At 47.1% G+C, this 25,364-nt stretch overlaps 1 protein-coding gene across 2 annotated transcripts in view; it reads left to right on the top strand.

Annotated features, from left to right (window-relative positions):
- Positions 1 to 25,364, top strand: part of RCOR1 (REST corepressor 1) — a 253,493-nt gene that overhangs the window by 215,200 nt on the left and 12,929 nt on the right. For both annotated transcript variants that reach the window (XM_030214774.1, XM_030214773.1), the window contains exons 8-10: positions 15,425 to 15,619; positions 17,875 to 17,952; positions 22,170 to 22,227. In XM_030214774.1, coding sequence (XP_030070634.1) covers positions 15,425 to 15,619; positions 17,875 to 17,952; positions 22,170 to 22,227 — 331 coding nt within the window. The remainder of the gene's footprint in view (positions 1 to 15,424; positions 15,620 to 17,874; positions 17,953 to 22,169; positions 22,228 to 25,364) is intronic.

Here is a 25,364-nt window from a genome sequence, read left to right as displayed (position 1 = left end):
AAAATTTGAATATTTTGCACCTTCACGCAGTTTGGTTAATGAGGGATGCCCCATCTGCCCCGAAGAAACTTTTCTTTTTTCAGTCCCCTTGGAGGTACTTCCCCTCCCTTCTGCATGTGCTACTTAAGATGTTATGAGCATTTTTAATATTTATTGGTGGGAAGTCTGCATCTGTGGCACGTATTAAGCAAGTGATGGGTAATGTGGCCACAGAAGAGATTTGAAACTGGTATCACGCGATTTTGACTTCTTGTAAAAGTTCTTTCTTCCTGCAAAATTTGTTCAGTTTACCACTATTATAAAGATGAAGACTGCTTGAAGGAGAATTTTCCTCCAACTCAGCCTCCTTCAATTAATATCCGTTTCTTTACACAGAGGGGTGAATTCTATAAATCACGCCTAAGAAATTGGCACTGAAAAAAAAATGCTTAAGCACTATTTTATAAGCCGCACTTAAAGTTAGATGTAGTTTATAGAATTGCACTTAAGTCTCAGAGGTTCGGTGCTCATTTGCACCAACGAAAACATGATGCTAATGCTCCCACCTAAGTTTATGCGCAGAACCCTGTTATTCTATAGTTGTGTGTGTAACCCAAAACTACACCCACAATCTACCCTGAACTGCCCATGACCCCTTTTTCGGGACGCATGTACTTCTTAATTGATTCCAATTAGCGCCAATTATTGGCACTAATTGGCTCATTCAATCAAATTAGGTACACGCCTAGATTTGCACGTGCAATTTTTGGTGAGTTTTATAGAATTAGGGGAAGAATTTTCCTTTTTTTTTCCAGAGACTGTTTAGTAATTAACAGAGTTGAATTTTCAGTCTGAAAATTGAACTTCAGTGCCATATAAAAATGTTATCCAGTGAGTCCTGGACCCTGGGTCTTTGTGATATTTTGGTGGGAAATATAAAAATGAAAATATAAGATTCCATGTCATCAGCTGCAGATGAATCCAGACATGTAGGTTATGACCATCTACCAGCAGGTGGAGATAGCACTGAACTGATTTCTGTGATATAGGATGGGTATATTCTTTGGCCAATCAGCATTCTCTATCTCCATCAGGCAGATGAAGGGTCTCTCTCATGAGCTCCTGTCTTGGGTGGCCTAATTCAGTTGAGCTTGGGGTATAGGCTACGTTAGTGCCTATTTCTGGGTTCCCCTCCCCTCCCCTTTGCCCACTGACTCCCTCTTCACTCCTTCCTCACAGAAAAAAATATCAGAGGGAAGGGAATTTTCAAAAACAAACAGTGCAATTTTACTCCTGCTGCAGCTAGCATTGAAGTGAGATGATTCTCTGTGCTGCTCACAGCCCAGCTCCTTCAGGAAAAAGGCAGGCTTCACTGCTGTGGTGAATACCACTTTAAATTTGTGCCTTTTTTTGATCGGACTGTATTCATGGTTTTAATTATTGATGGCAGAGTTAGTGAAGCGCCAATCCTACTGTGGGAAGCGGAGAGCAGCATTGGAGCAGTGTGTTAGCTGTGCGGGAGGGCTCTGTATGGGCCTGGATTGAAGAGTCAGCGGAGCCTTCGTTTTCCCACACAATGAATGTGATGCAGTGTTCTTCTTTTGCTCTGGTGACTCCTGCAGCCATCTTGGACAGCCACGATTCTACTTCCGCTGATGAGGGCTGGCAAGGTACAGCTCAGTCAGCAACTGTCACAGTTTTCTTCCTTGCGGCTGGGGATGGCCTTTACTTTGGTTCTGCTGCAAAGGAACCTTTTTCTCCTGGAATTTGTTTTATGCCTCTATCAGGCATATCTCCTCAAACAGGCTTATCAGCCACTTGGTGCTTAGGCTGCTCCTCTGGGAGTTCAGGGTGACTCTAAAAGGAGGAGAAGGGAGGTTTTGGTGCAAGGAGATAGTGTCTCCCCCTCCTCCTGGGCCATCAGAGGGCGGTGGCTTGGCTATGTCCATGTCTTCTCCCTTCCTTGATCCTTTGGAAGAAGGAGAAGTCGTGGTGGATGAAGCAGATTTTTTTATATGCTCAGGTCAGGGCCTTAGCTAAATAGATGGTCTTGGCAGTCATCTGCTGTGGCTATGCATCAAGGCAGAGGATGCAGCCCATAAACAGCGTTTGATGAAGCTCCCTTTTCGGGAGAAGATTCTTGGGGAGGATCTGGAGAAGTTGGTTAAAGAGTCAGGGGACTCCAAAACCCAACACCTTCCAGAGGATAAACCTAAGGATTCCGCTAGGGCCGCTCAGGCTTGATCTCGCCTAAAGGACTCCAAGAAGTACTGCTCTGGTTGGTCTTGAGCTTTTCAGAGGTCTAGGCATCAGCAGAGGCAGTCCTTTTGCTCCGATAAGTGTTCCTCAGGTCAGGCCTGACCTTCTACAGCCTCCCGTCCTTCCCAACGATGGGCTGCTAGTCCACTCTCCGTCTTGTCTGAGAGTGGGCCAGGGTTACTATAGATCAGTGGGTCTTGGGCATTATTCAAGATGGCTACAAGTTAGTTTGTCTCCCCAATCATAGATTATTTCTTGAAGTTCCCCTTCAATGCCCCACTCCCCCGCAAAAGGAAGGCTGTGTTAACCATGCTTCACTCATTGCAGGCCCTGGGAGCAGTAGTTCCAATGCATAGGCAGGGCCTGGGCAGATATTCCATCTACTTTGTGGCTCCAAAAAAGGGGGAAGGGTCTCCTTCCGTCTGGTTCTTGAACTCAAAAAGCATCCAGAGGAAAAGGATGATCCGAAAACACTGAGGTGGTTTCATAAAGAGGAGCTCCATATGTTGAGATGACCTTTGGTGTCAGGCGTTCCGCTTTTGTTGGTCATGAGGGGGCTTAGAGATCCTTGTAAAGCCTTCTCAATGCATCCAGACATTCAGGACCTGATTACAGAAGAATAGGTCTCATCGGACACGGGGCTGAGAGTGTGCGAACAGCTATGACTCACCCCTACCCATTTGTTCTGGAGGAGAAAGGTAAATTGCAACTTCCCAGGGTAGACTCCCTTGTTACGGTGGAGACTAAGAAGACCACCTTGTCAGTGGAAGGGGGCATTGCCCTAAAAGACCTACAGGATAGGAAACAAGCCTTTGAAGTGGCCTTTTTGGACCTTCAAGCAACAGTATGCTTGTTTGTGGCAAGAGCATGCCTGAAGTGGCATCAGTAGCCTGCAACACAAGATGAGTGCCATAAATGCTCAGCTGGAAGCTGGATGGGCCTACTTGGTGGATGCTGTTTATGATATGTTACAGGTATGGCCTGCGGTATGTTTTTGGCTGTCGCGGTACGTTGACAACTCTGTTTGTAGCATTGGGCAGCAGAAGCAGCATCAGTCACGTCTAGTTAAACTGCCCCTTTAGGGCAGGTGGCTTTTTGAAGAAGATCTCTCTAACTTGGTGAAAGAACTAGGAGAAACTAAGCCACAGCGGTTGCCAGAGGATAAGCCGAAAGCCTCTGTTCGTCCATCTTCAGAGGGCTTTCAGTTTCGAGACAGCAGACTGTACCAGCCTGGTTGTCAGCAATATGTTCAGAAGTCCTGCTTTCAGGCACGCCAATCTTCCTTTCATGCAGACAAGACGTCCTCCTCTCAGTCAGCTAAAGCACCCAGTGCCTCCCGAGCTTAGCAATGATGCGAGGCTGCTCCACTTCTTCCTCTGGTGGGAGGGCATCATCAGGAGTTTCGGGAGAAGTGGGCCAAAATTATGTCATACCAATGGGTTCTGGATATTCTTACAGAAGGTTACAAATTGGAGTTCTCTCCCGCCTGGTCACTTCTCTCTTCTTGCAGTCTCCTTGTCGAAAGGGAACTAAGGTGGTCAAGGTTCAGTCCACCGTATATTCCTTGCTGGTGCTCCAGGCCATTGTTGCAGTTCCCCAGGCTGAACAGGGACAAGGCAGATACTCCGTCTACTTCATTGTCCCAAAGAAAGAAGGCACCTTTCATCCAGTCTTAGATCTCAAAAGTCTAAACTGCTTCCTCCGATTGGCCCGCTTTCGCATTTAAATACTTTGAGCAGTCATAGCCTCGGTTCAAGCGGAAGAATTTCTCACCACCCTGTATCTCAAGGAGGCATATTTGCATATACCCATGGTATATGGTAAAAGGACCTCTGCATCAGAGGTTTCTACATTTTGTGGTGCTGGGTCGTCACTTCCAGTTCAGGCCTTTGCTCTTCAGTCTCGCCATGGCACAAAGAATGTTTTACTAAGGTTATGGTGGTGTGGCAGCAGCGGCGGCCTTCTATCAGTGCCAAGGAATCAGAGTTCACCCGTATCTCGACAACTTGCTTGTTCGTGCGTCATCCTATTCAGACAGCATGGCAGCAATGGACAAAGGTATCCGACTTTTGCAGAGGCCCGTCTGAGATTTGAGATGTTTATTTGGTGCCAAGTAATTGGTCAAATAAGGACTGTCACCTTCTTCCTGCATCTCTCTTGTTCTCTACAAATGGTCCAGAGATGAGAGAGGGCCACACATGTTTCCTCGTTTGGTTAGTGTTAGGGAGTTGCATATACACGTGACTGAGCATAAAAGTTGCCTTAAGAGACAAAGAAAAGAGGCACCCATTGTAGAACACTGTTTAGAACATGGACATGCTTTTTCATCATTACAATTCTGTGCTATTGATCGTGTACCAGGATTCCATGACCAATTGAAGGTGTTACTGCAAAGGGAACAATATTGGATTGTTACCCTTAAAACTGAAGAACCATATGGGTTGAATCATAGAATGGATTGGAAGAACTTTTTTTGAAATAAAGCCCCAGTTTTCCAGCTTGTGTGTTTGAAGATTTTGCAGTTTTCAGTTGTTCAGCGACTTTGTTGCATATTGACATTTCCTATTTACTTTTTGAGTGAGCTCCCTTTCCACGTGTGAAGTTTGGTAGGGCACTTTGACGGGTCCTTTTACTAAGGTGCGCTGAAAAATGTCCTGCAGTAGTGTAAGTGCATGTTTTGGGCGCGCGCAGAATCATTTTTCAGCTAACCTGCAAAAATTGTAGTGTCTGCACTTTCCTCCTGCGCTGGACCTTCTTTGTCAGGGTCCAATTCAAATAGACTGTCTGTCCCACTTTGGTCTTAAGGCCTGGCTCTTGAGAGGGCGAGGTTGAGGAAGAAAGGGTATTCTGATTCAGTTATTTCTACCTTGCTGCAAGCGTGGAAGTGCTCTACTTAATCAGCCTTTGCCAGGGTTAGGAGAACTTTTGAGTCCTGGTGTTCATAGGGGCGCACAACTCACTGAATGTTCAAGTATATTGATGTTCGCTGAGTGCTTCTTCAGTATCTTCAGGTCATAAATGAGATTCATTGTTCAGATCACCTCTTTGTTATCTTTGGGGGTCCTCTAAGGCTTCAATTGCTCATTGGATCAGGGAGGCTGTTGCTTCTGTGTATATTCAGGCTGGGAAATTTTATTATTTTTTTGGTATTTATAATCCGCTTAACCATCAAGTTTAAAGTGGAGAACAATCACACATTATAAGCAGGTACTTTCTCTGTCCCTATTGTGCTCACAATCTTGGTTTTTTACCTGAGGCAATGGAGGTTTAAGTGAGTTGCCGAAGGTCAAAAAGAGGTGGGACTTGAACCCAGGATCCTGGGATAAAAGCCTGCTGCACTAATCATTAGGCCACTCCTCTCCATTCCCTTTGGGTGCACTCAACCAGAGCTCAGTCTACGTCTTGGGTGGAGGCATGCGCTTTGGCTCTGGAAGAAATCTGTAGATTGGATACCTGGTCTTCATTGCATACATTTTCCAAACATTACCACATGGATGTTTTGGCTTGAGCGGAAGCTTCCTTTGAGGCATTGGTTCTTTCAGTGGTGTTCTGCTTCCCACCCTATTCGAGGACTGCTATGCTACATCCCACATATCATGATTCATCTGCTGCTGATTACAAGGAAGGAAAAATGATGCCTTACCTGATAATTTTCTTTCCTTTAGTCACAGCAGATGAATCCAGAGCACCCCCCCCCCCCCCCCCCCCCCACCACCACCTGTTGGTGAGCTGATGCCTGTCTTTTCTGCATCTCTCTGATTAGCTTGTTGCTGTTCTTCATTGGTTATCGTTAGTATAATTCACATGTGGAGAGAATGTTCTGTGAGGTGGGAGTCAGGATTGTTTAATTTGTTCATTCTTCCTTCTGGTTTGTTATGAGAAGTACTAACTGGACAAGAAGCATACCATCCTATATCACAGAATTCAGTTCAAGTGTTCTCTATCTCCATCTGCTGGTAGATGGTCGTAACCCACACATCTGGATTCATCTGCTGCGATTCAAGGAAAGAAAATGATCAGGTAAGGCATAATTTTTCCTTGAAAGAACGCCTAATTTCAGGAGCTGAGGTGCATTGCAAGAAAAATGTTATTTCTGTCCAACAAGGCACATCAGAGGGAAGGGGCATCTGTATTCTGTTGGCTAGTGTGTGTGGCTAGTACAGAGCCAGTGCCACTAGGTAGACAGAGGAAGCTTAATTTCTTCAGTCAGCTGAAATCCGTACACTAATCTCTTTAGTGATTTCATTCTTTGACACAGTCCTAGAGTGCCTAATCAATCGAGAATAAGCTTATTTTCTGTAAATAGACGTTGATTCCTTATATATAAAAATAAATATGTAGTCCTATGCAGTCTGAATTTTATTTTACATGTAAATTTTACTTTCGTAATGTAAGATATACCAGTCCAGAGAGTCTACTCTGCTTCATTCAAGTAATTCAGGCTTTATTTGAAGCCCTTTGTTTTACTTTTCAAAATTGGCTCCTACGGTATCAAAAATATTTCTTGTGTAGAAGAGCAAACGAATGCATTAATTAATCTTCTTATTTATTTATTATCAATTTCAAGTAACACCAAAATAATTATAACAAATTCACTTTTATTCAGTAATCTCATAAAATACCTTACAGTCTTCCATAGCTCACCTAACAAATATAAATCTAGCACAAATCGTGCAAGATTTATATTTTTAGGTGAGCTATGGAAGATTGTACTCAGATGGCAACAAGTGGAGCCCTTGAAGTAAGGGAGAGACATGGTCTCTGATCTCCAATTGCCCCAAACATCATGCAGCCACGTGCTGCAACAATGGTGATCATTGATGAAGTTTTGTTTGGCAACCCAACCAACAACACATTCCCATTAGCCAATCATGGCAGAATGAAAGAGTGAGCAAAGCAAGGAGTAGGAAAGTTAGGCTCTTCCAAAGAATCGGAGGAGACGTATATAAAAAATCAAATCTTTATTCCAAATTAAGCACTGACAAACTTGACTCTGACTCAACACAGCTGTGTTTCGGCGCCAAAGCGCGCCTTCATCAGGAGTCTTATTTGATTTTTTATATACTCCTCCGGTTCTTTGGAAGAGCCTAACTTTCCTACTCCTTTCTTTGCGCATTTCCTTGCGTAGGAATTCAGTGTACCTCCACCCTTGTGGTGGTGGTTCTCCTTCAGAATGAAAGAGTGAATCAGTATTTGAAAGTGAGTTGTACTAAGAAAAAAAAAGGTAAAGTGACCCAGTCTTGATTGAAGTGTTAGCCAAGCCCAGCCGATCCAACACTTTACATAGAAGAGCCGTGAAAATGTTTAAAAGAATGGGGGAGAGCATACTTTAGAACTCATTTCATACTTGCTGTAAAACTGGTTCCCAGTCGCACCTGCTGCTTTCTAAGCTGCAAAAATGAACTGAACCAGTGAAGAATTATAATCTCCCAACAATAATTTCCATCAATTAGTCAAGCAACAAACCATGATGTACCTCATCAAAAGTTGCTGCTGACAATGCTGTTAACAAATCTAAAAAAAATTCAACACTATGGTGCACATCATCCATAGCAGCTTCCAGCATCTCCTAAATATGCTACAAAATCTCTAAGATCCTGATTGAAGTTTGGCAAGAATATCTCTACTCTCCAAAAATTACTGTAACTGTAATCTGACAAATTTCTTGATTAACTTTCCTGAGATGAGGATATTAGACACTGATCCGTAGTTATTCAGCACAGCTGGATCTAATGAAATCTCTTCAGTACTGGCCTTATCAATGATCTTCCTAAGTGATGAATTCACAAACTCTGCCATCTGTGTTATTTAAATCAGACCCTTACTCCTTACGCATTGTGGATGGGTAAGGGACAAGTTGTTCGTGTAATCACTCATACCTCCCAAAATGCACAGTTACTGATCACCGTGCACTAAACAAAAACACTCCAATTTTCCCCAGTAATCTGCCCAACTCCCTCCAACAAATTCACTGAATTTTGAACTACCACCTCTAAAACATCTAGTTTTCACATCTCTATATTTTCCTCCCTGTCTTGTTCAGTTAAAACTTCATTGATCTGCTCAATTTTCTTTTGGAAAAAAAAATCAAAATAATTACAACATAGCCTCATCATGACCACATCCTTCCTATCTTTACCATCAACTAGGTATCTAACCAGTGAAAAAGCTTCCATATCATCAAGCTGATCAATCCATAGACTGGTGGTTGTGTCCATCTACCAGCAGGTGGAGATAGAGAGCAAACTTTTGCCTCCCTATATGTGGTCATGTGCTGCCGGAAACTCCCCAGTATGTTCTCTATCTCAGCAGGTGGTGGTCACACACAGCAGCAGCTCTGGCTAGGCCTCCAAGCCTAATTTTTAGGTTTTGTTGAGTGCCTGGGGTTGAGGGCTCTTTTGAGCAAGTGCAAACCTGGTGGTGCCAGGTCCCTCCTTTTCTCCCCCCTCCCGCTGGCTCCGTTAAAAAAAAAAAAAAAAAAAAAAAAAAAATTTTGAACGTCCTTAAAGGCGTTTATTTCGACGTTTATTTAAGCGTCTATTGCAGCTACTCACTGGGACACCAGGTCGTTACAGCTCGGAGCGGACAGCAGGTAATTTTTACCTTTTTATAGCGGGCAGGGGGTTCCCCGATTCTTCTCCTCGTGGCATATGGCGTCGGAGGGCGAGGGCGCAAAGGGTCGCTCCCCGGATCGCTGGAGCGCTTCTAGAGGGGATGCGGGGGTCTTCAAGCCTGATTCGCCCTTGTTGGGTGACAATTTCGTGACCGATGTATGTCCCGGTCCTCCGGCGTGGCGGTTTTTCCCGCCATAAACGCCCATCCCCCGCTCCTCGCCTCTGCCATCTTGGCCGGCCACGCGGCTCGGACGGCTTCTTCTTCGGCCGCCCTTGAGGTTGGAGACATTAATGCCATGAACGCCCTTAATTTGGGCGACGGCACAAAAGCGGCTAAAGTTAAGAGCCGTTCTTCCCGCGCGGCTCCTTCGCGGAGTGTCGCGCCGGACGCCATCTTGGATGCGCAGCATGTCTCTCCCCCGCTCTTGCGAGCGCCGGTTGAGGGTGCGTCTAGGGCTGTTGCCCAGGCTGCGGAAGTGCACAGTCTGGGGGGTTTCTCCCCCGAGTTTGTTTTGCTGCTGCATCAGGCCTTCCTCATGCACAACGCTGCCCCTGCTCCCTCGTCTGGTAAAGAGGTTGAGGTTCCCAGAGGCAAACGCCCTCGGGTTGATTCCCATGCCTTGGAGGAATTTGTCTCCTCCGATGTAGATGACGGCAGCGTGTCTGAGGTCTCCCAACGGTCCTTTGCGGATTCCTTGGAGGAGACGGATCCCCGCTCGGTTGGAGCGGATGACCCCTCTGCAGCGCGGCTTTTTAGCCCAGAGGATTTGCCCAACCTGTTGCTACAGGCCATGGACACTTTGAAGATTTCCTCTCCGGAGGACGTCTATCCCTCAGCCCCTGTTGGCTCTGCCATTATGCTGGGGACGAAGCGCCCGCCTAGAACCTTCCACGTGCATGATGCTATGCACACCTTAATTTCGGCTCAATGGGATGTCCCAGAAGCGAGCCTTAAAGTGGCTAGGGCTATGTCCCGCCTCTATCCTTTGGCTGTGAGTGAACGTGAGGCCTATCTGTGGCCTACCGTGGATTCTTTAATCACTGCGGTGACTAAGAAAACGGCGTTGCCGGTGGAAGGTGGCACGGCCCTAAAGGACGCCCAAGACAGAAGATTGGAGGCGGCCTTAAGGTCGTCCTATGAGGCTACTGCTTTAAATTTGCAGGCCTCAGTTTGCAGTTCCTATGTGGCCAGGGCGTGCCTGACTATGGTGCGGCGGGCTTCCCCCTCGGATTCTTCCTTGAGGGATGATTGGCCGGCCCTGGAATCGGGCTTGGCCTATTTGGCAGACTTGCTGTATGATGTCTTGAGAGCCTCAGCTAAAGGCATGGCTCAGACAATCTCTGCGCGGCGGTGGCTTTGGCTGAAGCATTGGTCTGCTGACCACGCCTCTAAATCCCGCCTGGCTAGATTGCCTTTTAAAGGCAAGCTGCTCTTTGGGGTCGAGCTGGACAAAATCGTGACCGATCTCGGCACGTCTAAGGGCAAGAAGTTACCAGAGGTCAGGGCTCGAGCTAGTGCTCGCCCCGGTACCTCCAGAGGACGGTTTCAGGAAGCCCGTCGGTACCGCCCGGGCAGGTCGGGCTCTTCTGCCTCCTCTTCCTTTAAGAGGACCTTCTCCCCCAAGCAGCGTTCCTTTCGCAGAGACCGCCGTCCCGGAGGTGCTCCCTCCGGTCCTCCCCCAGGGTCTCGTACCCAATGACGGGGTCTTGGTCCACGCCCCAGTGCAGATTGGAGGACGGCTGTCCTCGTTTCTGGGCGAGTGGACCACAATAACTTCAGACGCTTGGGTGCTGGAAGTTATCAGAGACGGCTACAAGCTAGAGTTCTGCCGACCCTTAAGAGACGGGTTTGTACTCTCTCCCTGCAAGTCTCCGGTCAAAGCTGTGGCAGTGCAGCAGACCTTGGACAATCTCATCCGCCTGGGGGCGGTCGTTCCGGTGCCAGAAAATCAGCTTGGCAAGGGACGTTACTCCATTTACTTTGTGGTACCAAAGAAAGGAGGTTCTGTCCGGCCTATCCTCGACCTCAAGGGGGTCAATCGGGCCTTGAAAGTTCGGCACTTTCGCATGGAGACTCTCCGCTCTGTTATAGCGGCAGTGAAGGCAGGGGAGTACCTGGCATCCTTGGACATCAAGGAAGCGTACTTGCATATTCCCATCTGGCCTCCTCATCAACGCTTCCTGCGTTTTGCAGTACTGGGCCGACACTTCCAGTTCAGAGCCCTCCCGTTCGGGTTGGCTACTGCTCCGCGGACCTTCTCCAAAGTAATGGTGGTCATCGCGGCCTTCCTGAGGAAGGAAGGAGTACAAGTCCATCCTTATCTGGACGACTGGTTGATCCGAGCCCCCTCTTATGCAGAGTGCGGCAAAGCTGTGAACCGGGTGGTTGCTCTTTTGAGCTCCCTGGGATGGATCATCAACTGGGAGAAAAGCCAGCTGCGCCCCACTCAGTCCCTGGAGTATCTGGGAGTTCGATTCGACACCCAAGTGGGCAGAGTGTTCCTGCCAGACAATCGGATTGTCAAGCTTCAGGCTCAGGTGAACCAGTTCCTAGTAGCCTCTCCTCTTCGGGCTTGGGACTATGTGCAGCTGTTGGGCTCTATGACGGCCACGATGGAAGTAGTGCCCTGGGCCAGGGCTCATATGAGACCACTTCAACACTCTCTGCTGCAGCGCTGGACGCCGGTGTCGGAGGATTATGCGGTGCGCCTTCCCTTGGGCCCAGCAGTGCGCAAGGCGCTGAGCTGGTGGACGCAGATGGACAAGTTGTCTGCAGGAATGCCTCTGGTGACCCCAGAGTGGATTGTCGTCACGACGGACGCTTCCTTGTCGGGCTGGGGAGCCCACTGCTTGGGAAGGACAGCGCAGGGACTCTGGTCTCCTGCAGAGGCAAAGTGGTCTATCAACCTCCTGGAACTCAGAGCCATTCGGTTGGCGCTTTTGGAGTTCATCCCGGTACTGGCGTTGAAACCAGTACGGGTTCTGTCGGACAATGCCACGGCTGTGGCCTATGTCAACCGCCAGGGAGGTACCAAGAGCGCCCCTCTAGCCAAGGAGGCTATGAATCTATGCCAGTGGGCGGAAGCGAACCTGGAGCAGCTTTCAGCGGCCCACATTGCCGGAGTCATGAATGTCAAGGCGGACTTTCTCAGTCGCCATACCTTGGAGCCCGGAGAGTGGCAGCTATCTGCTCAGGCGTTCTTGGACATCACGAAGCGCTGGGGCCAGCCGAGCCTAGATCTGATGGCGTCATCGGCCAATTGCCAAGTGCCGCGCTTCTTCAGCAGAGGACGGGACCCTCGATCCCTGGGAGTAGATGCTCTTCTCCAACAGTGGCCGACACAAGAGCTCCTCTATGTGTTCCCGCCCTGGCCCATGTTGGGCAGGGTGCTAGACCGGGTGGCAAAGCATCCCGGCAGGGTAATCCTGGTGGGTCCGGATTGGCCCAGACGTCCCTGGTATGCGGACTTGATCAGGCTCTCAGTCGACGATCCTCTGCGACTGCCAGTGGAGCAGGGCCTGTTACATCAGGGGCCCGTGGTGATGGAGGATCCCTCCCCCTTTGGTCTTACGGCCTGGCTATTGAGCGGCAGCGTCTGAGGAAGAAGGGCTTCTCAGACAAGGTCATCGCCACTATGCTGAGAGCGAGGAAGCGCTCTACTTCTACTGCTTACGCCAGGGTTTGGCGTATCTTTGCAGCGTGGTGTGAAGCAGGCTCACTTTCTCCCTTCACTGCTCCAATTTCTTCGGTGTTGGCGTTCCTGCAAGAAGGTCTAGAGAAAGGCCTGTCGCTCAGTTCCCTTAAAGTCCAGGTAGCGGCTCTGGCTTGCTTCAGGGGCCGCCTGAAGGGTGTTTCCCTGGCTTCGCAGCCAGATGTGGTGCGCTTTCTCAAGGGAGTTAATCACCTGCGCCCTCCTCTGCACTCAGTGGTGCCTGCGTGGAATCTCAACCTGGTGCTAAGAGCATTGCAGAAGCCGCCTTTTGAACCCTTGTCGAGGGCATCTCTGAAAGACCTGACGTTGAAAGCAGTCTTTTTGGTGGCTATCACTTCAGCCAGAAGAGTTTCCGAGCTCCAGGCGCTCTCTTGTCGAGAGCCTTTTCTGCAGTTCACTGAGGCAGGAGTGACTATTCGCACAGTGCCTTCCTTCCTGCCCAAGATTGTTTCTCGATTCCATGTGAATCAGCAGCTCTGTCTCCCTTCCTTTCGTAGGGAGGACTACCCAGAGGAGTACTCTGCTCTTAAATATCTGGATGTGAGACGAGTCATCATCAGATACTTGGAAGTGACCAATGATTTCCGGAAGTCAGATCATCTGTTTGTCCTGTGTGCAGGTCCTCGTAAGGGTCTGCAGGCTGCTAAGCCTACAGTGGCAAGATGGGTCAAGGAAGCCATTGCAGCGGCTTATGTGGCCGCGGGGAAGGTGCCGCCTATCCAGCTGAAGGCTCACTCCACAAGAGCTCAGGCGGCCTCGATGGCAGAGGCCGGATCCGTCTCCTTGGAAGAGATATGCAAGGCGGCAACTTGGGCTTCGGCTCATACATTCTCCAAGCATTACCGTTTGACTGTGGCTGCACGGGCGGAGGCCCGGTTTGGAGCTTCAGTGTTGAGGTCAGGGATTTCAATGTCCCGCCCTGGGTGAGTACTGCTTCGGTACATCCCACCAGTCTATGGATTGATCAGCTTGATGATATGGAAGGTAAAATTATGTATAATCATACCTGATAATTTTCTTTCCATTAATCATAGCTGATCAATCCATAGCCCCTCCCAGATATCTGTACTGTTTTTATTCTGGTTGCATTTCAGGTTCAAGTTTAGTCTTCAGTTACTTCAGAAAGACTTCGTGTTCAAGTTTTTTCACTTGGATTCTTCAAGAGTTAAGACGAGTTTGTGTTACAGTGAGCTGCTGCATTCCTCTCCCCTCCGTTTTACGGGGCTGGATTGAGACTTAAAATTCTGCCGGCACTCCCTCCCGCTTCGTGCGGCTGTAGGGCAGCTTTGTACCCTTCCCGCTTCGGCGGTGTTAGGGTCAGTCAGCTCCTCCCGCGGTTGCGGTTGCAGGATAAGCCAGATCCCCCCGCATCGGCGGGTGTGGTGTCCCTCCCCCGCTCCGCGGGGATGAGCTGGACGGATTCCCCTCCCCCACTTGTGTGGGGATGAGCTGGGTTAATTCCCCTCCCCCGTTTCGGCGGTGGTGAGCTGGGCAGAGTGGCCCTTCGTGGGTGTAATTCTCTAAGTGCTGAGTCCTGCGGATGGAGCTTTGATATCGACATACTGAGGAGTTTCCGGCAGCACATGACCACATATAGGGAGGCAAAAGTTTGCTCTCTATCTCCACCTGCTGGTAGATGGACACAACCACCAGTCTATGGATTGATCAGCTATGATTAATGGAAAGAAAATTATCAGGTATGATTTTACATAATTTTACCTTCCTTGGCCCGTTAAGATTTTTCAGTCCACTCAGAAAAATATTCCTGTTTAGCCTGTTGCAATACAAAATAGTTATTCATTGCACATTCTTTCAAATTTCCTGCCATAGGCGTGTCAACAGTTACATGAGCAACTTACAGAATAATGTGCCTTACTGCCACATTCAGGAGCTCCCATTTAGACTCTGTGTAAACGAGTGTGCCTAAATTTAAGCATGCCGATGCCAACTTATTCTAGTAACCTATAACAGAATCTGGGCACTAAGATGCCATTACGGAACAGGGACTCCCTGAGCTGCATCGGGGCACCTAAAAGGGGGGGCACCCAATTACTAGAATTGGCTTCTATACATTCCCCCCCCCCAATGGCGGACGGTGGCCCAACTGTTTGGAGAGGCTAAAGGGGATGGGGTTGGGGCGGAGCTTAAATCCATAATTGTCACCCAGCATCAAGCACCCCTTCCTCCCACCCACCTAGCACCAGGCACCCCTCCCACCCAGCAGCAGGCAGGCACCCCTCCCTCCCTCCCTCTCTCCCTCCCACCCACCCACCCAGCATCAAGCGCCAGGCCTGCCTGCCTGCCTGCCTTCCTTCCTTCCTCCCTCCCACCCAGCAGCATCGCCTTCCTCCTTCCCACCCACCCAGCATCAGGCCTTCTTCCTTCCCTCCCTCCCACCGAGCACCAGGTCCAGTTCCCGCCCCCCCTCCGAAATTTAAAACTTGATACCTGCTCGGGGTTAAGGGAAAGCGGCGTCGGCAGCGACACAGCACGTCAGCACCAGCGCTTGAGAGACAGAACGAAGGGAAGCTGAAGGCGCGCCGAGCCAGCACGCGTTTCACTGGTGCTGACGTGCTGTGTCGCTGCCGACGCCGCCTTCCCTTAACCCCGAGCAGGTATCAAGTTTTAAATTTCGGAGGGGGGCGGGAGGCAGGCGGCGAAGGTCCCCAAGCCTCTTATATGGGGCGCCTATGCCCCTCCCTTTAAAAAATATGGGCTGGTTTTCACTGGCACTTGCCTGGGTGATGTAGATCATTTCCAGGAAGTTAATAACATTTTGTGCCTAGCATCACAGGGAATACCCTAATATATCTTACAATAAGGAATGTGCATATTATGTTTTATATGGTGCGTGTACAGGTGCCAAAAAATGACACGATTCCTCATGTCAAGAAAGATAAACACCCATCGCAAGCCAAAAATAGAGCAAAGCGAAAACCACCTAAAGGAATGTTTCTGTCCCAAGAGGATGTCCAGGCTGTTTCTGCAAATGCCACTGCAGCCACCACTGTTCTAAGACAGCTGGATATGGAGCTGGTCTCAATCAAGCGACAGGTATGTGCTCTGCTCTCTGGGCAGTTAGATAAGGTGTTTGCATCTCTGTGATTCAATTCTTTGGTCAAGGTAGCGCATTTCAGAATGTGTTAAATTTCATCATGAAGTTTCATGCTAATATGGATGACGTTTCTATTAAAAAAAAAAAAAAAACTATGCTGTGCATGTGGACATTGGAGTGACACAGTATTTATTGCCCACTCAGGGCGTTACGTTCAGCAGATAAATTGCTGTTCGATGTTCCTTCTTTCATCCTGTCTGGTTGGAGTAATATCGGTTAGGTATGTTCTGTATTGAAGGTACACGTTTATGGAATTCTCTTCCATTTGAGCTGCGTAGTGTCAAGAGTAACCAACAATTTTCAAAGCTCCTAAGAGTTTTTTGTTTACAGAAACTTTTGATACTGGTAAATGTTTTATAAGCTGTTTATTTTTATAATCACTGTGATGATTTTTTTAAATGATTGTAAGTTTTGTATTTGTGTTGGGTTTTTTTTTTTGTTACTTTTAAATTTTATTATGTATGTTTTATTGGTACCCACCTAGTACATAGGGCAGTGTGGGCTAGAATTGTTTTTAAAATAAATAAATAACATCTATAAATATAAATAAATAAAGACCTATACGTGCTGTGTGCAGTTTTAGCGAAACCTATGTTTGTGGTGTTTAGTGAACTGTATGCTCCATTTTAAAAGACATCATTTGCAATAATTAGGTATAGTCCTGCTTGGTGTGTGGGAAATCTTTTTATTTAAATGCCAAGATATTGGGGAAAAACTGATATTATTTTTCTTATGCTATAAGGGGAAATGGGACTTGATATACTGCCTTTCTGTGGTTTTTGCAACTACATTCAAAGCGGTTTACATATATTCAGGTACTTATTTAGTACCAGGGGCAATGGAGGGTTAAGTGACTTGCCCAGAGTCACAAGGAGCTGCAATGGGAATCAAACTCAGTTCCCCAGGATCAAAGTCCACTGCACTAACCACTAGGCTACTCCTCCACTCCACATGGGGGGGTCCTTTTACAAAGGCGCAGTAGTTTTTAGATCACGCTAATCGCTAGAGATGCCCATAGGAATATATGGACAACTCTAGCATTTAGCGCACGCTTATTTTTAGCGTGCGCTAAAAACGCTACTGCACCTTTGTAAAAGGGTCCCTGGGTTTGCTGTCATAGTGCGAGGTTGCAAAGAAGTAATTTTTCATCGTTTGCTTAAGAAATGTAGGAACTGATATTTAAAATAGTTTAATCGGGTAGGAGAGGCTCCTGCTTGGCTGAATCACACTGGCAGGCCCCCAGAACAGAGATTCAGTGACACTTAACCAGATAGTGCAGCTGAATATCTGCTCTGACCACCACAGCACTATCCAGTTAAAGCTGAAGTAGACCCAGAAGTTATCTGGACAGCTAACAAGGCACATTGGACCGCATAAAAGGCAGTCCCACTTATGCCCAGTTAGGTTAGCTACTGAATATCAACGATATCTAGCCAGATATCGTTGATATTCAGTAGCTAACCTAACTGGGCATCTACCCAGATGTTCAGCACTAGTAGGTGGATAGAGGCCGGCACTGAATATCCAGATCTTATTTTAACCAGCAGTGGTCAGCATTTAAAGAGAGGCTGAATATTGCCCCCATAATTGATTGGACTGGTGGCCACTGTTCCAAGCTGAGCGGGTGTTATCCAGCTGCATTGCAACCAGTAGGGGGTGGTGCTTCGATATTGTATTTTCAGTCTCTAGGTCCAGGCAGAATTTGCCTGCCCCTCACTATTGAAAATGTGATAGTGAAACACCCCCCCCCCCCCCCCACTGGCAGGACTATAGACTGAGGACTCCCGCTCAGCTTAAGAGAGAACAGTGCTGGTGGCAGGATTTGGGTTCAATTTCCAGCTCAGATTTTCTGCTTCCTGGGTTAGTCAGAACTGAGGGTTCTGCAGAGGCAATGTTCACAGCTTCTAAGGTGGGGAATAAGGACCCCCCCCCCCCCCAGTCATCATTCAACAGCAACACCTAGTGCCTGGATTTAGACCCATGATTGAAGAGTTCAAGGCTTGATAAATGCCCCCAGCCAAGGACTGTCGCTGTAATGACCAGACCATATATTTTAGATGCATATAGGTACAATAAGGGAAAAAAAATCCCAGATAGTTGCAGGTGAAGGCTTATGGCAGGAGAAAATAAAAGAGATGCAATTCTTGAACTTTAGACACTTGTGGCAATTTGTTTTGCTTTTTTCTGTTTTCAGATTCAAAATATCAAGCAAACAAATAGCGCCCTGAAAGAAAAACTTGAAGGGGGAGTAGATGAATACAGACTTCCTGAGGTAGGATCCGATATAAGTTTTTCATGTCATGACAAGAGGACAGTAGCACAGATTCTTATCCTCCTTTCTAGCTCTAATTTTGTCTTTTCTCTGTAAAAAGAGAAGCAACTGTATAATGTTCTTATCAGATCTATCTTCTTTGTTGCTACGTTTCTATATTTATACATATATATATTCTTTGTTTGACTTTGACTTCCTCGCGTTTCCGATTTCTCTGAGAGCAAGCAGGATTAATCATCCAAATATACCATTGCAGAGCTTTTCCAAAGAGCTCTGGAAAAGCCTAGAAACTCGTCAGGAACCTAGAAATATGTGGTTCCTTCCCTTTAGAATTTGGTTCATTGTCATCACAGCAGACAAATCCAGAGACTTATGGGGTTATGACCATCTATCTTCCTGCAAATGGAGATTGAGAGTACCAGACTGAACTCTGCCACATAGGACGGTATCAGTATTCTCTATCTCCAGCAGACAGTGGAGATAGGCGCCATACATCCAAAGAACCCAGTGAATACATAAATGATTTCAGGGCCCCTGACATTTTAGCATCTCCAGCCGTAGAACCCCTCAAGCGGTCTCAGGGTCCAGCACCGCATTGAAATCCCGACCCATAATCAAGGGCCCCTGTATAAAGGGCAACAATGAGTCACGTACCCGAATGTAAAACGCCTCCTGTTGTTCATTCGGAGCGTAAATAGAAGCCAGAGTCATATCTAATGAGTCTATTGTAATGTGCAAAAAGAGAAACCTCCCCCCTGGATCTCGTTTAATCTTTACCACCTCTGAGCTTGGAGCGAGGAATGAATTAAAATAGCCACTCCCCTTTTCCTGGATGCATCCACCGACGAGGCAAAACAGACTATGGGATAGCTAGGGTGAGAAAGAAGCCCCTCATGGACCCGGCGAAGGCGAGTCTCCTGTAAAAAAAAAAAAAAAAAAAAAATGTGTGGTTTCTGTTGAGACAGTTTTTGACGTTTCTGAGGCATGTTAAGGCCTCTAACATTGTAAGACAGAACTTTTAAATCAGCCGTCATCAAGAGAATTCTGGGAAATACTCACATTCATACTTAGGAGCACTGCACAACATTGATTCGTGAAACCAAGACAACCCCTGAAATTTTTTATATGTAGTACAAAAACATCTTTCATCCCCTACAACTCAAACAAATCCCAGCCCGCCCCCCCCCCCCCCCCCCCCACTCTAGTTTCACCAGACAGGAGACATAACTCTCCTGAATGGGAATTCAAGGAAGTGAGTCCCCACATTCCAGACAACCCCAGCCTCCCCTCCCCCCCCCTGCCCCACATCCCCTACCACACACCTACATCCATCAATTATGCCCCCTTATACAGTCATACACCAAGATCCAATCCCCTCCTCTCAACCCCAATCACCATTCAACACAACATCCACCGGGTAGCAACGTATCCTATCCCCAGTCCCCCTCCCCCCCCCCCCCCCCCCATTACTCAACATAGCATCCCATCGTTCTATTCCCCCCTTTACCTCCCCCTCTAGACGAAGTTCCTCCCCACATGCCACTTTAAGGTCCCATGTTCCCAAACAATCCCCTTCAACCCACACAACTCTGACACAAACACACACAACCTTTACGCTCCCCTTCCCCAAAGCCATCTATCCCTCGTCCATTCCATAATTATAGACGAAGCAAAATGGCTCCCAGAGCCAACTTACTGTCCGGATCACAGCCCATTCTCCAAGACCACAGTCTTCTGCTTCTGAGAAGACTGAGGACCCTCTGCCATTTCTGGAGTCTGGCCTTCGTCGCTGGAGCCAGTATAAACTGAGGTGTTGAAGCAGTGACCAGACCAGCAGCCGGCAGAAGCTTCCACTCTTCATTCAGAGACGGGACCTGATGCCGTTTACCCTTTCGGAATAGGCTCGCCCTTCTCCAGAATGCTGCCCAGTTCCTAACAAATCTAAAACCCTTCTTCCTGGACCATCGTCTCACCCACACATTGAGACTCAAGCTCTGCCTGTCTCTTGGGCCCTGCACGTGAAACGGGGAGCATTTCTGAAAATGCTACCCTGGAAGATCTGGATTTCAGCTTTTTACCTAAGAGCCTAAATTTGGCTTCCAGAACCTCCCTCCCACATTTTCCTATGTTATTGGTATCTACATGTACCAAGACACCGGCTCCTCCCCAACACTATCTAAAATCCTATCTAGGTGACGCGTGAGGTCTGCCACCTTCGCACCAGGCAGGCAAGTCACTAGGCGATCCTCACGTCCACCAAACACCCAGCTATCTGCATGCCTAATAATGGAATCACCAACTACAACAGCCATCCTAACCCTTACCTCCTGGGCAGAAGCTCTTGAAAACACATCCTTGGTACTAGAGGATAGTGCATCCCCCTTGTGGGCTGGTCCTGGCTAAAGGATTATTTCCAACATCACCAGGTTGATGTTCTCCATTTAGGAGGCCTCCCTCCTCCAAGGCAACACAGGGTCTGTCAGATTGGAGGTGGGACTTCTCTACAACGTCCCTGTAGGCCTCCTCTATGTACCTCTCTGTCTCCCTCATCTCCTCTGTCTGCTACTCTAGCTCAAAAGGACGGACTCGTTCTCTGAGAGCTAGGAGCTCTTTTCATCGAGCACACACATATAACCTCTCACCACCTGGGAGATAATCGTGCATGTGACTCTCAGTGCAAAAGACTGGATAGCAGTCGCTGAATAGTCGCTGCTGGACTGCTGTCTGCATCTTAGTATTATAGTTTAATTAAAATTTCTTCAGGTACTAGGGATTTTAGATGAATATAAAAAGCCTTAAGGTTATATGGTATAATGTGTAATTTATTTAGTGTTTGCTTCCCAGAAACTAATAAAATGTAATTAAAACTCTAATGAAAACACTCCTTGTGTTATCCTGATTAGAATAATGACTATAAATGAAGAGTTGTGCTAGGGGTGGGAATGAACACGGAACTAGGTCTTGCTGTGCCTGCTAAAGGCTATCTGTTAATGCTGTGGTACAAAGTTCAAGTTTTCCTACACATGGTAAACACCACTTTTTGTTTTTATTTTTAATATTCAACAATTATAATATAATCCAAGCATAACTTGATCAAGAAAACTAGTCCCTAACGGGTATATATCTACAAGAGAATTGTCATCAAATACACACACAAACAAATAAATATGACCTAAAATAGAAAAGGAATTAGAGGAGCCCCAAGACACAGAAAACATGGAGCTACATAAGTGCATAAGTAATGCCACACTGGGAAAAGACCAAGGGTCCATCGAGCCCAGCATCCTGTCCACGACAGCGGCCAATCCAGGCCAAGGGCACCTGGCGAGCTTCCCAAACATACAAACATTCTATACATGTTATTCCCGGAATTGTGGATTTTTCCCAAGTCCATTTAGTAGTGGTTTATGGACTTGTCCTTTAGGAAACCGTCTAACCCCTTTTTAAATTCTGCCAAGCTAACCACCTTCACCACATTCTTCGGCAACGAATTCCAGAGTTTAATTATGCGTTGGGTGAAGGAAAGTTTTCTCCGATTTGTTTTAAATTTACTACACTGTAGTTTCATCGCATGCCCCCTAGTCCTAGTATTTCTGGAAAGCATGAACAGACGCTTCACATCCACCTGTTCCACTCCACTCATTATTTTGTATACCTCGATCATGTCTCCCCTAAGCCGTCTCTTCTCCAAGCTGAAAAGCCCTAGCCTCCTTAATCTTTCTTCATAGGGAAGTCGTCCCATCCCCGCTATCATTTTAGTTGCCCTTCGCTGCACCTTTTCCAATTCCACTATATCTTTCTTGAGATGTGGCGACCAGAATTGAACACAATACTCAAGCTGCGGTCGCACCATGGAGCGATACAACGGCATTATATCATCCTCACACCTGCGTACCTTTCCTAATAATACCCAACATTCTATTCGCTTTCCGAGCTAAAGAAGACCACACACACACAAAAAAAAGAGAGAGAGAGGGAGAAAGGAAATTATTCAAGAAAAAGGGCTGAAATACAAAGAACTTTTGTTATGTTGTGCAATTGAAGTGTTTATTTCCAAAACTTGCTAAGTCCATATTAGTTGTACTGAACTTAAGAGGATTTTGGAAATAAGCCTTCAAATGTAATACATTTGTTAATAAATGATATCTTTTGAATTAACTATATCCAACTTTCAGTTAGAACTGTTAGAAATAAAATTGTATTGTTTATAATTTTAGGTTGTTCAAAAATTTAATGCTCGATGGACTACTGAAGAGCAGCTACTTGCTGTACAAGGTATGAAATTACAATTCTTTCTGTGTTTTTTTTTTTTTAGCAAACTAATAATTGAATCCTAAGGTTATATATTTACAGTTCAGTTGAAAGAAGACTAGAGTACAGTTAAGTCCAACAGCTTTTCTTAAATGGTTGTCCAGGGGCCAGTAAATAATCCACAGTTTCTGTACCCAAATCCGCAATAATGCAGACATATCCTTTCTGATATGGTGATGGGCTTAAAATTGCTTCTTTATCACTTTTTTTGCTAGACTGTGGCTACGTACCCATCAATATTGTTTTCATGTATTAAACTTGGGTAGAACCCTCAAATGCAAACTCCTTACCTCAGCTCACACATTAGACTTAGCCCCTCTCTTTCTCTTTTACATCATTGTTGTCTCACAGATTCCATCAGGAATCTCGATACTACTACTACTAGTACTATTTAACATTTCTAAAGCGCTACTAGGGTTACACAGCGCTGTACAATTTAACATAGAAGGACAGTCCCTGCTCAGAGAGCTTACAATCTAAAGTACAAATGTACAGTCAGTCGAGTAGGGGTCGTCAAAATGGGGCAGTCTAGATTTCCTGAAAGGTATAAAGGTTAGGTGCCGAAAGCAACATTGAAGAGGTGGGCTTTGAGCAAGGATTTGAAGATGGGTAGGGAGGGGGCTTGGCGTAAGGGCTCAGGAAGTTGATTCCAAGCATAGGGTGAGGCGAGGCAGAATGGGCGGAGCCTGGAGTTGGCGGTGGTGGAGAAGGGTACTGAGAGGATCGATAGATAAACAATACTGGATGCTGATTTTGAGAGGAGGAGAAATCAAGTGGCACCACTGCTCTGATCATTCTCTCACCAGTGGACTACAGCCAGATTGCCAAGGAGTGCCTCACTTGCACAAGTACTGGCATCAGGCCAGTGATGGCTTTTGGGGGGGGGGGTTGGTTTTTGTTTTTTGTTTTTTTTAGAAATGATGGTAAAAACCAGGGCTGGATTAAGGCATATCACATAAGGCCCCCAAAACCTATTGGTCCCTAGGCATGTGATTAATTTGCCTATGCTTTAATCTGGTCCTGACTGGGTATCCTGGATCTGAAGAGCTGTGCTCTCAGGTGCTCTAGTAAAGGAGCCAGGAGGGGATGAGACGAGCACTTCCTTTCCTTTTGGAGAGAGTATTTATCTTTGTGGAGTGAGTCTGTAGGAGGGGACTCGGTACATATTCCAGTATGAAGGAATGCTACTCAATCCAAAGGTATTTGTGAGTTTTTTTGGGGTGTGTCTCCATCAAGAGTTGAAAAGGAGGCTACATGTATAATCAGAGTTTGAGAATGTCCTGGGCGCACAGCCATATGGCACCTAAAATTTCCATGCTGATGTCCAGAGCCTGGTCCTCTGTTTTATTCAGCACTTCTGCACCCCGGTTCAGGACATTGTGGAAGGGAGGGAGAAGTATTTGTGGCTGCTGAGAAAACATCCAAGAGTTACCATAGGATCTGGTCCTCCACCCCAAGAAACACTGTTGCAGGAATGGCCAGGAGTCTGGCAGTGAGGAGGACAGGTTGAGATTAATAAGATTGCTGCTTCTCCCTTCTCATCAGCTTTCTTTCTACTCGGAAAATATGCAGGGGAGAGATATAGATGGCATGCTGTCATCGTAGGCATCACTACAGGGTGGCAAGTCCACCCCCAAAAAATGTCTTGCCACCCCAGTTCCGGAATATGTACTCTTGACGTAAGCATAGGCATCAATAAGGGGGTACAAATGCACCCCCCAAAATCTTGTTGCACCCCCAGTGAAAGCCGCATGCAAAAGCCTCGAGTCCCTGGACCTACCCAAACAGTTCAAGTGGGTGCAGGGACTCGGGGCTTTCCCCAATTTGTGGAGGGGGCTTTGGTGTTGGTCGGGCAGCCAGCTTCGCAGTTCTAAATGGTGGCCGTGAACTCTTGCAAGACTACTGCGAGAGGTCGCAACCGCCATTTTGATTCTCTAAGCTGGCACAGGCAGCAGTGACTGGGAATCATTGCTGCCCGAGGGAGAGAGGTGCTGCATCGGGAGCAAGGAGGGAGAGTTGCTACATGATGATAAGGGAGCGGGAGAAAGGCTGCACTTGGATAGGAGGGAAGGGAGCGGGGGAAAGCTGCATTTAGTTGGGAAGGGAGAGGGGGAAGGCTGCACTTGAATAGGAGGGCAGGGAAGGGAGATGGAGAAATGTACATGGATGGAAGGGTGGGTGGGAGGCTGCACTTGGATAGGAGGGCAGGAAGAGGGGGAAATGCACATGAATGGAAGGGAGAGGGGGAATTGCTGTAAATGGATAGGGGGAAGGGAGGGGTGATGCACATGGATGGGATGGAAGGGAAAAGGAAGGAAAGGGGGGACAGGCTGCACAGGAATGGAAGGGAGAGGAGGGAAGGCTGCATATTGCATATGAATGAAAGGAAAATGCACATGGATGGCATGGAAGGGAAGGGGGAGGGAAGGCCGCACATGGATGGCATGGAAGGGAGAGGGGGGAAATGCTCATGGATGGAAGGGAGAGGGAAAAATGCTGTACTTGGATGTGAGGGAAAGGAGGAGGGAATGCACTTGTATAGGAGAATAGGTAAGGGAGGGGAAGGTGCACTTGGATATGAGGGAAGGGAGAGGGGGAAATGCACATGGATGGAAGGGAAGAGAGAGGATGAAGGGCTGCACATGAAGGGAAGAGGGGAGACATGCCGCACATGAAGAGAACAGGGGACAGGGAAAGCTAGATAGATTTGAGAAGGCGGCAAAAACATTGAAGAAAGCTCGGGGTACAAAAGTAATTAAAAAAAAATGTGAAAGATCCGTGCCAAACAGACATAAGGCAGAAAGTGAAGAAGAAAGGAGGTGAGAAAAGAAATAAGAAATAAAATGGAAAGGAGGCCCTGGAAACAGAGTTAAGAGCACAGACAGAGGAAAGCAGAACCAGAGATTGGGAACAAGATGATTAGAATAATAAAATCACCAGACAACAAAGGTAGGAAAATTGATTCTATTTTCAGTTTAGTGATTGAATTATGTCGGTGTTGAGAGTTTACATCTGTCGGCTTTATTTGCACTGTACAGGAGGACATGCATTTATTTCTATTTCCCTAGTGTTACTTGACATGCAGAGTCTGGTATCTCTGC

This window comes from Microcaecilia unicolor, chromosome 9 (assembly GCF_901765095.1).
Source record: "Microcaecilia unicolor chromosome 9, aMicUni1.1, whole genome shotgun sequence".
Classification (NCBI taxonomy): domain Eukaryota; kingdom Metazoa; phylum Chordata; class Amphibia; order Gymnophiona; family Siphonopidae; genus Microcaecilia; species Microcaecilia unicolor.
This window is presented reverse-complemented; position numbering and strand designations above follow the sequence as displayed.